At 33.5% G+C, this 18,024-nt stretch overlaps 1 protein-coding gene across 10 annotated transcripts in view; it reads right to left on the reverse strand.

The window, feature by feature from the left end:
• The window catches only part of TRMT11 (tRNA methyltransferase 11 homolog), a 73,327-nt gene that overhangs the window by 38,151 nt on the left and 17,152 nt on the right, over window positions 1-18,024 (reverse strand). For 5 of the 10 annotated variants that reach the window (XR_014248702.1, XM_082406203.1, XM_082406201.1 and 2 more), the window contains 8 exons: window positions 17,943-18,008; window positions 16,239-16,312; window positions 12,907-12,988; window positions 12,726-12,818; window positions 12,353-12,487; window positions 11,213-11,369; window positions 4,008-4,088; window positions 580-744 (listed from right to left, as the gene is read on the reverse strand). Coding sequence is in view for 9 of the 10 variants with exons in the window: in XM_082406203.1 (XP_082262329.1) it covers window positions 580-744; window positions 4,008-4,088; window positions 11,213-11,369; window positions 12,353-12,487; window positions 12,726-12,818; window positions 12,907-12,988; window positions 16,239-16,312; window positions 17,943-18,008 (853 nt within the window). In the remaining variant the exon portion in view is untranslated. Of the gene's footprint in view, window positions 1-579; window positions 745-4,007; window positions 4,089-11,212; window positions 11,370-12,352; window positions 12,488-12,725; window positions 12,819-12,906; window positions 12,989-15,801; window positions 15,868-16,238; window positions 16,315-17,942; window positions 18,009-18,024 lie in introns of those variants that run through there. The other 5 variants (XM_082406206.1, XM_082406208.1, XM_082406204.1 and 2 more) reach the window with 5 other exon arrangements.

The raw sequence follows: 18,024 nt of genomic DNA on the forward strand, positions 1-18,024 counted from the left end.
TTATTCTTAGATAGGATGCCTGAAAAGCCCAAGAACTCACATGGCATGAGAAAACAAGTTCTCATGCACATTCTTGAAGCTCAGTGGGTTCACAAGCACAGTGGGTCACACCCAAATTTCTTGTAACTCTATAAAGGAGATGCCAGTTACAACGGGCACAACAAAAAAAAAAACATAAAAGCTTACACATAGAGAAATGGGAGATATCTGAAACTTTCTTCTTCAAATCTGATACCATAATTGCAAATGACATTTTGGCTCCAGTTGCTATACTAATAACCAATTACGGTCAAATATAAAACTAATATAAAAACAAATTTATGTCTTAAAAAATAAGCCAAACAGAAAAAGGGATGACAAGTTAATACATATAGTTTAAAAAATCAAAACTACTGAGCTAAATTGGTGTCCTGCCCTACATTCATAATTTTTTCCTTCTAACTATGTGAAGAAGTCAGGGGTGAGGGGAACACTAATACAAGTTGGCTTTTTTTGTTGTACTGATAAATTTTGTACTTTAAATGTAAATGACTTTAGGAACCTAATCCTACTCCTACTTTTGTATAAAAATAAACTTACGATCAGTGATGACTGCATCAAAATATGTGCCCTTCCTCCAAGAAGGTTTAGATGCATCTGAAACCAGGACATCAAGGTAATACTTCTCTAAACCATACTGACGAAGATTTGCCCTAATGTTTTCATCTGGTCCTCTCCATTTCTGGTTTTTCCTACTAGCCTTTCCTGAAGGGAAAGAAAAAGGAAGACAGAACTAACAAACAACATTCTTATCTCGTCATTTAGCTAAAAGTAACGTTTAACTTATCTAAACCTATATTTAATCAAATAAAACTTGCTTTCATTTAAAATCTTAATTTTATTTATACAAAGAACAATTACTTTTATTTTAACTTATTGTAAAAAATATTTTGAAAAGTAAACTGTACTGATGTCTAACTATCCTTTCACATAAAACTGCCTTAAAACACTCATTCAATAATTAATGCATTCAAAGCATACTAATAAAGATATAGAGTTAAACAGAACATGGTCCCTTTCCTCTAGCAGTGTAGAAATACTGAGGAATTAGATAAATGGAACAGAAATGAAGAGAGCTAACTTGGGAAATGCAGGAGCTGTGACCATGGACAGAGGAGGTAAAACGAGAACACAAGAGATGAAAAGTTAAAGTGGGGGGCTCAAGGAAGAAGTTCAAAAGTTTTAGTTTAGGAGACATGAGTGGATGATGATACCATCAGTTAAGATCTGAGAAACCAAGAGGAAAAGAAAACCTAGGAAGAAAGATGAGATTCATTTGAGATACATCAATCTTGATATATACCTTGAGGTACCTACAGAAGCTTCAGAAAGAGATATTCAGCAGGTAGTTAGAGGCCAGAATATATATACTTGAGAGATATCAGTATATAAACTTAAGTTAAATCTATAAGAATGAATGATATTTCTGATTAACCTAGGTGGTAATTACATAAGTGTTTGTTCGATAATTACTCTTGTTATTTTAATAAACTCTTCTGTATTATGATCTACTTCACAATAAAAACAAAACTTAAAAATCAAAAGAAGAAGAATGACATGACTCTGCACAATATGATAAAAGGGGTCAACGAGAGATGCCTGGAGAAAAGCAACATATAAACAGACACTGAAGAAAACTGCAGGGCCTTCAGGAGACTGAGGTGGAAACAAAGAAATCAAAGTACCACCCAATGAAGCCACTGTCTAGGAAACCAAGGGATGCATTATGAAGGTCAACACTGCCAAATACTGTAGATCTGTGGCCTTAGTAAGATTTTTCAGTAGGCATGCAAGCTGAAAAATAACAGGCAGAAGGCAGTTAGAGATGAAGAAGAGGAATAGCAAATAAACTAGTCTTTTTAAGAAGTACTTTGGGGGACTTCCCTGGTGGCACAGTGGTTAAGAATCCGCCTGCCAATGCAAGGGACACGGTTTGAGCCCTGGTCCAGGAAGATCTCACATGCTGTGGAGAAACTAAGCCCATGTGCCACAACTACTGAGCCTGCCCTCTAGATCCCGTGAGCCGCAACTACTGAAGCCCTGGCGCCTAGAGCCCGTGCTCTGCAACAAGAGAAGCCACTGCAGTGAGAAGACCACGCACCGCAACAGGGAGTAGCCCCCGCTCGCCACAGCTAGAGAGAAAGCCAACATGCAGCAACGAAGACCCAACACAGCTAAAAATAAATAAATAAATAAATTTATTTTAAAAAAACGAAAGAAGCACTTTGGGGACTTCGCTGGTGGTGCAGTGATTAAGAATCCGTCTGCCAGTGCAGGGGACATGGGTTCGAGCCCTGGTCCAGGAAGATCCCACATGCCAGGGAGCAACGAAGCCCGTGCACCACAACTACTGAGCCTGCGCCCTAGAGCCTGCAAGCCACAACTACTGAGCCCAAGTGCCACAACTAGTGAAGCCCGTGCGCCTAGAGCCCGTGCTCCACCACAGAGAAGCCACTGCAATGAGAAGCCCATGCCCCATAACAAAGAGTAGGCCCCGCTCGCCACATCTAGAGAAAGCCTGCACGCAGCAACGAAGATGCAACACAGCCATAAATAAATAAATAAATAAATAAATAAATAAATAAAAATTTAAAAATTCAATCTCTTAAAAAAAAGAAAAAGAAACACTTTGGTAAAAGGAAGAGGAAAACAAAGTAGTAGCTAGGAGGGTCCCTATAGGATTGATAGAAAAAGTTTTGTATTTTTAAAATAGAAGAAACTTGGAAGTATTTGAGAGTATAGTAAGAGATTAGAAGCATAGGAAACAGAGGGCATATCTAACAGCATCTTGGATAAGCTCTGAGGAAACTCTACCTCAGTCAGAATTCTACCCAAGTACACTGAAAGGTTATCACATAACTTTTAAACATAACTCTAATAAATAAAAATTCAAATGAATTATATAGGACAATATCCTTAAAGCAAACATACTGCTTCTACCAAAAGCAAACAGGAATAATTCTTCTTAGCACTTTGTCTACTCTAACATACTGCAGACAAAGACTATCTTTTTCTGGTTAGCCCATTTAGGCGAACTTTATAAAATGTTACTCATTCTCCTTATAGTACTAAACTCCTTATAGCAAGGTAGGAAAAAAGACAGTTCATCAAATACAATATATCAAATTACTTAAGCAAAAGAAAATAAAGTCTAATAAATTCTCACCTATATAATAATTTACACTGGGTGAGTAAAAGGAAAAGCATGTTTTATAGGCTGATTCTAGTTACAACAATGAAATACCAGCATAAATACAATTTCAAAATCAAAGAAACTTTACATTTTTAATACTATTCAGCTATGAAGAAATATTTTCAGTTTGATTCAATTTCATCCAATCACACTTCATTAGCAAAGCTTCTAGATTTTAAAGTATTTTCCAAAACTGCCTCAAAAGCAAGCAGATGCTTATCTCAAATTACTCTCAGTCTAATGCAGAATCTTTACTATTACTGTCACCTTAACTGGTCACAGTGATGTTTTGGTCAGTTATGAAATTAAAAACATGTATGGTACTCAAGGACTAGAAATTAATTAGAGTATACACATATGACTGCTGAATAAAAGAACGGTGATAATTTTTAAGTAGAAACTCTATGTTTTACTAACATGAATATGCTAATTAAAAATGACTAGTCCCTCTCCCACTTCCTTCCCAACCCGAAAGTTTTACAACCTTATTGATTGCCTACTTTTTAAAAATCTAAGACCTAAAATAGCTCTGAGAGGAGGGATTTTTCCTACTCATCTTTGTGTTTCCCCGGGGGGTCATTTTGCTCACACTGGATCACTTCATAAAAAGCAGATACCCAATGAAGTCTTATTGTTGTAAGAATAACTAAAACTACATCACAACTCTTTAACATTAAAAATAGACATATAATGCCATATATAACTATTTAAGTATCTTAAAGGCACATTTGGTACAAGAGCAAAGACTGTAACACTGTCTAGAACCACTACTCACCCAAGCCATGAATGGTGTTGTAGTCTATGTCTGTCCCATATACATATGCACCAAAATGAGCAGATGCTATCAGAAGGCCACCTGAAAAAAATCACACAATTGTGATCTGTTAACCAGCAAGTCCCAGACTCTTATTTCTTCCCCTATTTAATCTGATCCAAATTCTTACAAACCAGCTGTAGGCAGAGTACCCTAGAATGACATTGGTTCTGGCCATATTTAGTAGGTTTCAGAACTGAAAAAACAAACCCCTAAGCTGTGCTCATCACACTGGTCACAAAGCAGGGAATTAATATATGCCCTGGCATTATTACTTTAAACAGCACTACTTTGGGGAAATTATCCTTTTTTTTGGTCAAAATAATGTGTATTTAGACATTTTCATCTTATTTTGAGAAGTCTATACAAAAGCATCTTGCTCCTTTCTTACAATGAACATACAAGGCTGCTACACAAAGAGCTGGCAATAAATAAGTCTGACAATTGGGCTTCATTCTCACTGAAGTCAGAGTTTCAAATAATTTAAAGAGGGCATAATTAATATATAAGAGATTAATTCTTACAAAAATTAAAATATGAGGACAACAAATAGTTACTCCTATTATCAGTGAGGTAATTATCTGATTTTAAACTGTAGATACAAATTTCTGAATAACTGTTACCAGACATACACAAAAATAGGTAATATGTTTACTTAGTGCTGTGAACAAAAAAAGAACAAATGTCCTAACACAATTTGACTAGACTAAGTAATTTGGTAGGTGTGACCAGTTCACATATGAAGGAACATCCTTATAAAGATTAAAAATTAATGAAATCCTTTAAACTAAAAGGTATAATATTTTTAAATTGTTTAAGAATAAAAATTCACAAAGTTAAATATCTTAATAATTGTTCTTTTCAATGAACTTCACTTTTTTAATTATCCAAATTAAAAATGTTCTTAGTACTTGGGTAAGTCCTAATAGCTATACTGCAGAACGATCTGTCAGCCAAACTGAAATCAGAAATATACAGAAAAATATTCTTAGCCTGTGCACAAACTTGGATATGGGGAAATAACTAGGGCTCTTTCCATTATATCCTTTTGAAATGTAATCTCTAAAATTAAGATGGGTAGTGCCTCCAGAGGGTCAAGGTCTATAAATTAATGTGTTCCTTCCATAGCCATTTAAAACATAGTTTGGTAACACGTACTTATAAATATTTTGCTCAATGAAAAATATTATAACTGACTACTACCTAATGGAGCCATGAATAAGAGAAATGGAAGACTAAAAGTACAGCAGAAACCAAAACCTAGGTTCCCTCATACTAACTACAAAAAGCATTTGTTTGAGGAGGTAAGGTTAAGTAAGACCTCATAGTTCTTAGCCTATAAATGGAACAGTCCATATTTAGGAAAGGTACTATATTTAGTAATGACTTGAAATACAAAAATCACTTCACCCAAATTACGAGGAATTACTACAATTCTGCCAATTAAGGCAGATACTCACCTAGAAGAACTAGTTGTCAAGGGGAACAGAAAAGCTTTCCTGTGTTCCTTAAACAGAACCTTATCCATTTGGTTAGAGTGAGTTTTGAGAAGACCCAATTTAGAGTACACTGCTGAAAGGAGATGAATAATCTGTTAGACTACATCTGTTAGTTAACTTTGTGCCCTTTAAAAGCTTTTCAAGTTTCAAATAAAATCACTATAAATTAGCTTCTCTGAACTGGTCACTGGGTAATCACTGTTAATCATTTAGTTGTTTTTTTTCAATTAAATTGAAGCATTTTCACGTTTAGTTATACCTCAGTTGGAGTTTCCTTGGAAGCTTTTTGGTGGAAGAAGCGGTGATAAAAAAAAAGAGGGGGTGAAGTGTTGAGGGGGCAGATAACATGACTCACCCGATTTCTTATTAGCTATCAAGTGTAAAAATACCACATATGTGATCTAGACTACCAAATCAGTATTTTAATGTTTTATTACCTAAATAGTAACCAGTTTAAGGTTAGGGTAATATCTTACAGGTAAAAGGACACAGTAACTGAACTTTTATGATATAGAAACAAATTTATGAGTTTCATCTGTAGAGATTTAAGTGGAAAGCCTTATAAAAATGTGAAAACGAGAACTGGGCTTTGGTTTTGCCAAAAGAAAAGGAAGAAAAATTGTAATACTATGTCACCTATGTAATCCTTAAAAAAACCAACCAAACAAACAAACAAAAACAACTCATAAATTAAGCTAGCAGCTTAAGCAAAAGGATATTGCCAGAAAACAGAAATTCTACCAAACTATGCGACTCAGGAAAAGGGGTCTACAAAGAGTTGTGGATAAAATGGGAAGCAGAGATTTTCACAAAGACCTACAGAGATCCATTATCTCTCTCCTAACTTTCTCTTTTCCTCCTCATAGTCTCCTCCCAGAGGTAGGACAGTGGGTTTCTCAACACCTTGCTCCCATGTCTATCATCTGCAATGACAAAATTTCAAAGTTTTACTCCTTTCCTTAAACCTATGAGCCATTTGAAGGTAGAACAGGCAAGGAGTACACAATAGTCTCCTGGGTGTATTCTCAACTACTAAAGGAGTAGACTCATTTGAGAGAGGGGAAAGGGAAAAGCAATCAGAGCTAGGGCTGCAGAGCTATGTCACTGCACCTACAGACATCGGCACACACTTGTGCCAATTATTTTCACTATGGACATAGAATTAGAAGTTTACAATTTTAACCTTCAATTACCTTGCCTGCTGCCATAATTTGCCAATAGTTGCAAATTATGAATATCTTGGAAATCAGCCAAAGAAGGAACTAGAAAATGAATTCATGGCCAAATTGTTCATCATCACCATTCAATATTAGCTATATCTAACATCTTTCATCAAAAAGGTATCTAAGTGCTTAACAAAATAATTAAAAAATGATAGAGTATGGTTAGTTGACTGTCTTCCATCCATCATACAATTTCCTAAGAATTACATATACATATATTACCTCATTTAACCTCACAATATATTACTTATTACCATTTCACAAATGATGGAATTGAGGCCCAGACAAGTAAAGCATCTTGCTCAAAGTCACATAGTAAGTGACAGAGTAAGGATTTAAAACTTACTCTCTTTGCTCTTATGGTACACTATACTATACAACCTCCTTTAGGGTCAGCAGCAATTGACGTAAATATTCATTAGCCTACTAATTAGATACACAGAAGTAAAATTTGTTATTAAACAAATTAAGTTAAGTAAGGCTGCACACTCAGTTAATAAGAGTTGTATACAATTCACGAGTCTCGTATCACATCACAGGCAGGCCTGTGCCATTACAGGTATTCAACTTATGCATGCTGATCATTCCTTTAGCAATGTTCATATTAGAACAGCAGTACTTCCTAATTACTGACAGCTGACCCATGATATATATCTTCCCCCTTGAGAAAATGGAGATGTACAACTTAAAATAAATGTTACTATAATGAGAATCAATGTATTTGCTAAAATGGAAATGAAAGTGTGTTTCTGTAGCTCATAATGTCATTCTAGACAAGAGAACAGACTGTCTAAAAGAAAAAGGAAAGGTATTTAGGCAGGAAAAGATTATATCTCTCCTTTCAACTTCCCAGAAGCTTTCTAACCTACTCTATAACCTTGAGAATATCACAAGCCATAAGTAGTCTGTGGGTAAAGCCTTCAGGAAACTAATAAACATCAATTTTGTACCTTTAGAATGGAAAAGGGATATCATACATTTGAATTAAAACAAAAATACTAAAAAAGGAAAAAGGAAAAAAATATCATCCAATACTTTATGAAAAACTACGACCATGGAGGAGGGCACAGGGCTACTTATTTCTCCAATCCTTCAGAAGGTACTACCCATCGAAGAGACAAAAGGTCCAGGAAAGAGGACAAACTGCTTAAGAACTGTGCCTATTCTCAATTATTAGCCATTACCAGTTATAAAACAAAAGCACCAAAAACTAGCTAAAGTCTTAAAGCTATGCTTAAACAACAAACACAGATTATGAAATGTATTTTAGCAGCATCTTTGCAAAGATCTTCCTCTTGCAATTTTCCATTAACTGTCCTACATATTGCAATTAATTTTCCATTAATTGTCCTATAGAGTATAAACGGTCAAATGACCAAGATATGCTACCCACCCTAAGGAGCAGCCTTAAAGCAAATTAGGGGCAGGTCTGCTCACCCCTTACCACACTGAAAGTAGTCAACACCTTGATTGCTATGGAAGTTAGCATTTCATAATATGCCCAGCCTCGTCTACATCAAGGGAAGGAAATTTTACCCATACTGGTAACTATTTTTAAACTTTATGGTCTGGTCTATGAGTATGTGTGCATACTAAACACGTACATGTATGTATCTCAAAGAATCACTTCACAGGAAAAGGTTTTAGAAGTCCAAGAACAAGATTAAGAATTAATAGAGGGTTACCATTTGGAAAAAGATAAATTAAATCCATTCCTCACGGCATATAAGAAAATAAACTCCAAATGCATTCGAGATCTAAAAGGAAAATAATCAAAACTACTAAAGTACCAGAAGAAAACAGAGCTGAATTCCTCTATAACTTCGATACAGGGGGAAAGTTTTTGCCTGGCAAAAAAACAATTACATGCAAAGTCAGAACATAAAGGGCAAACTGGGAGAAAATATTTTACATATTTATATACATAAAACAGGAAAAAAGGGGGAGAGTGACTAAAATATAAAGTATTTTTAAAAATGGGGGGGGAATCAAAAAGTCTACAGAAAAATAGGCAAAAGACTTGAAGATAATTCCAAAAAGGTTATAAAACTAGACCTTAAAATAGAAAAAGTGATTAGATCTCACTCGTAAGAGAAATACAAATGAACACTTCACTGAGATAACGTTTTCACCCAACAGATTGGCAAATTTCAAAAGCCTGACAATATACTCTGCTGTGAGGCTGTGAGGGAACAGGGGCTCGTATATCGCTGGCGAGAAGGCAAAATGGTATAATGGAAAGTAATTTGGCCACATTTAACAAAACTACATACGCTTACATTCTTCAACCCAGCAATCCTAATTCTAGGAATTTACCCTGGAGCTATACTTCCAACACTATGAAAGTATATATGTACAGATTATTCACTGCAAGCATTATTTGTAACTGTGAAATATGGGAAACTACCTATATCCAAGTTTAGGTGATTGTTTGAATAAATTACAGTACATAAACCCATGGAGTACAACTATAAAAAAGAACAAAGATAATCTCTATGAACTAAAGGAAGTGATTTCTAAGAAATACTGTTAAGTGAAAAAAAAAAAAGAAATCTGTAGGGTTAGACCAGAGTTTGTAGTATATGTGAAAACTCACAATTTCTAAAATATGTATATGTTTGGTTGACCCAAAATAAGGAACATTCTGGATAAAAAATAAAGAGAGGAGGGATAGTATTCTTCAAAATTGTAAGTTTTATAAAAGAAAAAGTAAGATTTTGGATATACTCCACATCAAGGGATCAAAGAAATGTTAACAACAAAATACAATACCTGGAAAGGAAAAAAGATGGTATAAAGGGACATCAGTGGGTCAATTACCAAAAATGGAATACAAACACTAAAGTACTGTATTAATAGTATATTTACTAACACTGGAAACTATACTGTGGTTATGTAAGAGAATATCCTTATTCTTAAGAAACATATTCAAGTCTTTGAGAGGTAAAGAGATGTAATGGATGCAACTTACTTTCAAATGATACAGAAAAAAAAATACCTTGTATATAAACATAATGAGAAAATAAATGATAAAGCAAATGATGCCAAATTTTAACAACAGTCTACTCTGGGTCAAGGATATGTATGTGTTCTTTCTTCTATTTTTAATCTTGTAACTTTTCTATAAGTTTGGCATTATTTCCTGTAAAGTTCAAAAAGTTGGGGAGGCACTTAGGATAATGAGGATAGGAAAGAAAGGAATAGGTATAATAGTATGTTGGGGGTGGGATATATGAAGACAATGGTGGAATAGCAGAAGAGAGACTCACTAAGATTAATTCAACAACACAGGAAATAATCCCACCAGTTAGAATCTCTTGACCTTGATTCTATGTGCTCCTAATGACATGGGATTGTATTCCTCAAGTTAGTTGATGGTACCATAGCTGGCTGGCAGATCCTAAGGCTGAGAGAGGCAGCATTATGATAGTAAAGAGCACGAGCTCTGGAGTTAGACTGCTTAAGTTTGAATCTCATGAGATTTCTACACTGTGTAACCTTGACCAAGTCACTTAACCTCTGTCTGTGCCATAATCTCAGGAAGATTTTTTTAACTACCTCAATTTCAGTAGTTGTAAGAATTAAATTAGATAGTAACATTAGAGTGCATAGCTAGTACCTGACATGTTTACTATTCAACAAATAGTAGCTACTGCATCATCACTGCTTACAAAGTTACTGATGAGTTTCTGATGGGGAAAGACCACTACAGGAAGGAACTCCAACCATGCATAATTTGTTCCTAAACGATCTGAATCATAATGAATTTAGCCAGATGAACCTAAATGTGAGTACTCCCTAAGTATAGGCAAGATGGAAAAAAATGGGTTGAAGCAGGAAAACGTCTTCAGAGTCAGATGAAATAAACTTGGACTTTTAGGACTTCCACACAAAGTTAATTATGAGGACATCCAATCAAGTGCATACAGAACCCAGGTCATAGCCTCAGCAGCCAAGCTCTAGTCCATTGATACTTAGTCACTTTTCTTATTTTCAAACTTCACATATGAACCTCCACAAACCAAAGGCACATTATTTTTTTCCATGTAAGTATATAATTATCAATTTTAAAAGATGAACACTTTTTAAAATTTTGCCACTCAAGTCTTTCTTCCCCCCAAGAGTTTTCCTTTTTTTTTTTTAATTGAAGTATAGTAAGAGTTTTCCTACTTAAATAAACTATATAGCTTTACAACATTTCTACAATGTATGGTATACTTCCCTTAGTGGTTTACTTGGGGAAAAAACCCCCACAAAATTCTTTCAGCATCCTCTGTGGACGTGGCAAAAGTGTTAAATATTGGCTACTATACAAATATGTGGTTGTCTCTTATCTAATGATAAATAAAAGATTATTTTATCTTTTAGCAAAAATATTACTATGACCTTAACTAATATAAACAAGCAATATCTCTATACTAGTTTAATAATTAAATAAAAATACCTGTTCCAACAAATGGATCAAATACAATATCATTTTCTTTCACTTTTCCGTGGTTGGCCATGATGAATGATAAACCAGCATCCATGCTTGTATTTCCAATAAAGTGTCTCTTTTTGACACTGTATGACTCAATAAGCTCTCTCTGCCCATCTGCAATCTAGATTAGAGATAATTTTCAATTTGTGTAAATGTACAGAACAGATTTAAGATAATTATTCACAATAAACCCACAGTATCTTGATAATGAGAACTTCTTTCCATTTACCACTGCTTCACATAAATATGTGATTAAGGCAGTTATGGACAAATACCTTTATTTCTTAGTGTGTTCCCATTTACTTTTGCTTTTCAAAGCAAATTTGAATTGAATTTGAATGCAATTATTCCAGGGCTTGGTGGTGAGCTCTAGCCACCTCTTTTTTTCTCCTAAATAACAATATTCTGTAACATAAGCCACAGCTTCCTGCCTCAGAGAAGTGGGCAGAACTGCTCTGCAGTAATTTCATTTCTCTTCAGAATGGAAACCTAGATCAGAGAGCTCCACAAATGAGAATCCTGCTATCACAGCACTCTGCCTTTTCTCTGCTTTATTAAAAAAGCAGTTCACACTTTCCAGTGAGTCTTAAGGCTACCTGGGCCCCATATCTAACAATCCTCTTGCATTTCATCAGAATCTCTGGAAAAACAAACAAAACACACAACCACATATTTTCCACTGATTTTAATTCATACAGTAGTTCTGACTCTTCAGCTCCTTTAAAGTTTTACATATAAAGAGTCAAATCCAAAGGCCTACCACTTAGCATTTTTTCTTTTTTTGCAATTTTTATTGAAGTATAGTTGAATTACAATGTTAATTACCGCTGTACAGCGAAGTGATTCAGTTATACATATATATACATTCTTTTTCATATTCTTTTCCATTATAGTTTATCACAGGATATTGAATATAGTTCCCTGTGCTATACAGTAGGACCTTGTTGTTTATCCATTCTATATATACCAGTTTGCATCTGCTAATCCCAAACTCCCACTCCTACCCTCTCCCACCCCTCTCCCCCTTGGCAACCACCAGTCTATTCTCTATGTCTCTGATTTTGTTTCTGTTTCATAGAATAGGTAAAAAGAACACTTGCTTACCCATCTACCAAAATAGATATTATGTGGATTCTCAGGGATGCAGTTTGGGTCCAAACCATAATCCTCCAAAATAGAGAATATATGTTGTGGCTTCTTTAAATTCACTTTTCCTTCAAATGGCAGAAATTCAAGTGCCTAAAAAATAAAAGTAATTCTAATGTCCTATAAAAATTTAAAAGAAAACATAGTGCTTATATAATAAAACCAATCTTGTAAGTCTGGTATCAGCACTAAATAAGACAAAACATGAAAAGTACTTAGCACATTATGTGGTACAAAAGAAGCACTTAGTAGACATTGCGGATATTATATATCAACAGTGGCTATATTACATTAATCTCATAGGTTTTTGGTTTTTGCTAAATTCACTTACATCTATCCGTTTGACTTTTTCTTCTTGTGTCAACGTTTTATTAAATGTGTGAATCTTTATTTTATATGTAGAATCTGAATGCAGAAATGGAACCTAAAATAAGAGCAGATAAATTCTTTAAGCTTAGTAATTCTACAGTATCTACAAATATGCTTACAGAAAACCACATTTCACTACGCACCATCTTATCCACAGGGTAGTTTTTCAAAGAACTATACAGCTCCTCTGGAGACTTTCCATGACCCCATAGTTCAAATATAGACCTAGGAAATAAATGATTGACATTAACCTCAGTAAAAAAAAAAAAAAGGGCTCATATAGTAATATGTAACAATTATTTCACTGGTTCTTTATGCTTGCTCCACTAAAACAATTATTGCCTATGTTTTCTAAGCTATAAATGAGAAATATGCATCCTGGAAACAAATATAGCTTAAGTCTAAATTAACACAGAAGTTGAACTTTACACAGAAGAAGGAGAATTTATAAGTCAAGATTTTTTGAAGTTTTCATCATAATCATTTCATCATTTTAAAAAAATTTTTATTGGAGTAGAGTTGATTTACAATGTTGTGCTATCACTTCAGCATTTTTTAACTAGAACACAAATGATTCCATAAAATGACTTGTGATTTTAGTGAAACAGTAATAAAGGTGCAGGAAATTCAATCATTTCCATTGTCTTCTGAATAAAACAAAAGGAAAAATGACCAGATAAAAATGTTACCATTAATATTTAGCCATTATTTAATAACATTTAGTAATAATTACTTTTATGACTATTACAAAAACAAAATTCTTACTATGAAAAAATCTCAAGCGTCTATCAATTTCAAGGAACATAAAAAATTAAGCAAAATTTCATTGTAATCAATCAATTCTTAGAATTAGTTATAATGGAACTTGATCTATATATTAGCACAATTTTGTCCATCTGAATTCAACTACTTTATGATTGTAAGTAATGCTGCTGTTAGGACTGAGTATACTATCTTCTGAAAATGAATTCCTCCCTTCCCTTGTAATGAATTATAGAAAAAGGGCCTCTACAGTAATACTACCCTTACTTAGCTAAGTAAGAGCTAACAATATAACTCAAAGTACCAGGGACTGTTCCAAGGCCATTTAATATTAATTCACATATTCCTCACAGGAATCCTATTAGGGAGCTGCCAGTATCATCATCCATTTAACCAATGAGGAAACTGAGGCACAGAAAGATTAAATAACTCTCTCAGGTCATACAGCAATTGGTGAAGCTAAGATTCAAACCCAATCCATCTGACTCCAGAATCCATACACTGCTTCTCAGATATAAATATGCAAAAAGACAGGAACTCCAGGCCATTCAGGAAAGTCACAGACAATTCCATAAATCATAATTATCCCTAATGAACCATTACACAGTAATTTATAGGAACTAATGCTTGTAGTGATAACCTAGAATCAGTAAAAATGAAACAATACTCCCTACCCTCTTTTTCAGAAAGAATTTATATAACATTAATAAATTTATATTTAAATGGCAAAATAAAAATATTAGATATATAACATCATAAGCTTCAGTTATAATTGGAACACTGGAGTAACACCTTTTGTGATTTAGATTTCAGAGTAAATGGTTTTCATATATATGACTGCACTATTATGATCCCTATTTTAGAGATTATAAAACTTATATGAATTGCTACATCTCATGGGTGCTATATAAATAAGCATGGATGTCAAGTTACTAATATAACATCAATATGACCTAAAATAGTTCACTGATTATAGCAGTAATAATGAAACCTTCTGACAAATAGAAATGCTTTAAGAAACTATGCTTTGAGGGAAGAAGGGTAATAGAATGGGGAAAGATACACAAGGAGCACCAATGGTTTCTGTCATGGTTTTATTTCTTTAAAAAAAAAAAAAAAGCTGTGGCAAATATCTCAAAATGTTGAGATCTAACAAGGTAGGTACCTAGGTGTTTGTTATATATCACTGCTTGTGATATGTTCAAAATAGTCCATGTTAAAAATAAGTCAAATAAAATCAACTTTCAATCCCTAGTCTACCACAAAAAAATTTGAATTTAAGTTAGTTTTGAATGCACAGTTCTAAAAGTCTATTAGTTCCAGAACAATTAATGCTACAATTAGAACTGTAAATTTTATCCTCTGAAAATGAATTCCCCCATTTCTATTAAATTTATAGAGAGAAGGCCTCTGCAGTAATACTGTTGTTACTTAGTTATCACTTAAGGTATAACCATAGCTATGCAAAATATACAGAGACTAAAAAGCAGCCAGGGACATTATTTCATAATGTTATACAACTATTACACAACTATTTATTGTACCATTACTCAAATACATTCATCAGAAGATATGAGTTTTGAAGGAAGTATACAAGTTCTGGTTCTCAAGTAGCTATTTTAAACCTATAAGCTTTATCTTTGGAATTCAAACACTTCTTAGAGCCATAAATTTTAATACGCTAATGTAAAGTAATAATTATTCAAAGGATAAGTTTCTTAGTTCTGTTTCCGCTTTCTAGTCATTTTTATTGACTAAGTAAGACCCATCAACAAGCCTCAATTTATGAGATTAGATTCAGCACTGCAGCTAGTTTTCAATAAGATAAATTTAATATGGGGGTTGTAGTCTATTCAATAATATAGCAATTATATACTATGCTATAAAGTATTGCTAACTATGCTAACAAAACTAGATATATGTAAGTTCTTATTTGCACTGCATTATTAAATATTGTAATATCTAAGCAAAAAGAAGTTTTCAGAAATGTTTGGGGGCAGGGGGGCATGTAAAAAAAAAAAGCAACTCAAGGATAACATAAGTTGTTCAGTTTTCAAAATGGTAGCTAAAAATGCAGTTTAATTTTCAAACCCAAAGATAGAATTTTCCAACAATAAAAAAAAATGAAAGAAAGAAAAGAAATGAAAAAAGAACAGATACTAATGATAAAAGCTAGAAAACACTCAGGCAGGATAAATGAGGATGACATCATTATATTAATCCATATCAAGATATGATAATCAGAGTTCCTCTAACAAATAAAACAGAAAACATACTTTATGGTAGTCCTCATTTTTTGTCATCTTACACTTCACCAATCTGTTCATCTAACTAAAAACCATCTATAAGAAAAACATTTTTAGGTTTTCAATACTTTGGTTATAATTAAATGTGGCATTTATCCTATGTAATAACATAGCATTTACATCTTATACCATATGCTTGCTTAATGTAGAAGTTTAAAAAAATTATTCTAAATCAAGTGTTTCTGCATTTCACCACTGAAATTCTCTCACCCTCAGTTTCAGCAGATAACTCTCCTCTGTTCTCCTACCACCATCCAGTGGGAAATACATGTAACTACAAGCTAAGCTGAGCTCCCCCAACAATCAACCCCTTCTACCTTCTGCCAACATAAGCAAAAAGTAGGACAGAGTAGTTACGAGAAGTCTGGTTTACACTCATGCAGGAGGACACCATAAGTTTTTCTTACTTGGCACACACTGTCCGTTTCATTAAGTTTCTGGCAATATCTTCAGAGGGGATGCTAAGAATCCAAAAAGGAGACTGAAAGAAATAACAATATATGGTTTTATGGCCTCATATGCTTTCGTTTAAGAAGTCAATAAGGAGAGATTCCTATCTGCTACTTTTATGTAAGAATATCTGATTTGACACTAACCAAAATAAAAATTGCTCCAATAGTAAAAAAAAAAAAAAAAAAAAAAGTAAATTATTTTAATAGGTAACCTGTTAAGATAATACAGTACAATATCAGAACACTTTTATAAATGACTGTATAAATGAAAACATCAGCAAATTTAAGGATATTTAAACTTCAGGTTAATTTTGTATTTGCTCTTATATAGTTTGATCAAGAATTAATGAATATTTTACCCCAAAGTATAATTTCAGAATTTTTTATTGTTGCTAATTATTTCTTATAACACAGCTATTTTATTTTTAACTACTAAGTAATGTATTTCTTTGAATGATCCCTTTTTTTCTAGGTAGTTGTGGCCACCCGAGGGGGTGGGAAACATAGTTATTGTCTCTGCAATAACTATGATGGAAAATTATACAGTATATTATTAAATTATCATTTATTTTTATTATTTTATCTAAGGAAAAAAGTTCCAAGTGCATCAGCGGGTTTTAATACCCAAGATTATAGGCATTTCTGTGCTCCACCCAGATAACCACTTGCCAGAATGCAGCAAAATGTAGCAGGATCCTAACCTCAGTTTAACACCCTCACCCAATTATATCCATACTCTCCCTCTTTTCCTCCTCCCTCAATAAGTGAAATTCATTCAGGAGTACAAGTCCAACACCAGGGGACTTTCAACTTAAGTTCTCTCATCTTTTGTGAAAAGTCCTCCCTGCCACACCCAGCCTTTATTCCAATATTTACACTACCCTACAGAAAAATTCAAAATAATCCAAACAGGAAAAAAGATGGTCATCTTAGTATTATTTTTATTAGGAAAAATTTTAAAGCAACCTGAATGAAATGAAATCATTAGATAAATTACAGTAGAGCTAATCGATGGAAAATATTACACAGCCCTGTTAATAATGAAAGCTATGCAGAAATATGTGCCTATATTAATGCTATCAAATGAAAAAGAGGTGCAGAAGTTCACTGGTAGCATTACCACTGAGGGGAAAAAACGTATATGAAAAAAGACTAGAAAGCAGTATCCCCAAATTATAAGTCACGTCAAGGAAGAAGAATTGTGAATGATTTTTCCTTTTTCTATTTTCCAAACTCCTCTAATACACTGATAAACTGTCAAATACAAAATATATAAATAAACTCACAATCTCACACATGCACAATTACAAATTTTAAAATGAGTACCAATATAAGCCTGAAATTCAGCTAAATTCTAAATTCTAATTATACCTCATCAATAGAAGACAGCCCTTTTCCCAATGAAGCGACACATATAAATTATGGGATAACTGTTGAACTACAATTTTAAAACTAATAAAATAAGTGAATACTGGAAATAAATCTAACTTTCCAAAACCACAATTTCTCCAAAATATCCTTTTTATTCAATGCCCTAAAAACAGACACAAGTAACCATAAAAATATAAATTTAAGATTTTCAGTTCTTCTCTTCAAATCCAAGGTTCTATTTATAAGGATACTACATATGGTCTAATGAAAAATACAAATTCAACTTACCTTTCCATAAGTTTCCTGACTACTGGTGAACTGACCTCCAAAAAGTGAAAGCAGAGACTTTATTTCCTATATTGAAAATATC

The sequence above is a fragment of the Balaenoptera borealis genome, assembly GCF_965194805.1.
Source record: "Balaenoptera borealis genome assembly, chromosome: 9".
In the NCBI taxonomy this organism is placed as follows: Eukaryota; Metazoa; Chordata; class Mammalia; order Artiodactyla; family Balaenopteridae; genus Balaenoptera; species Balaenoptera borealis.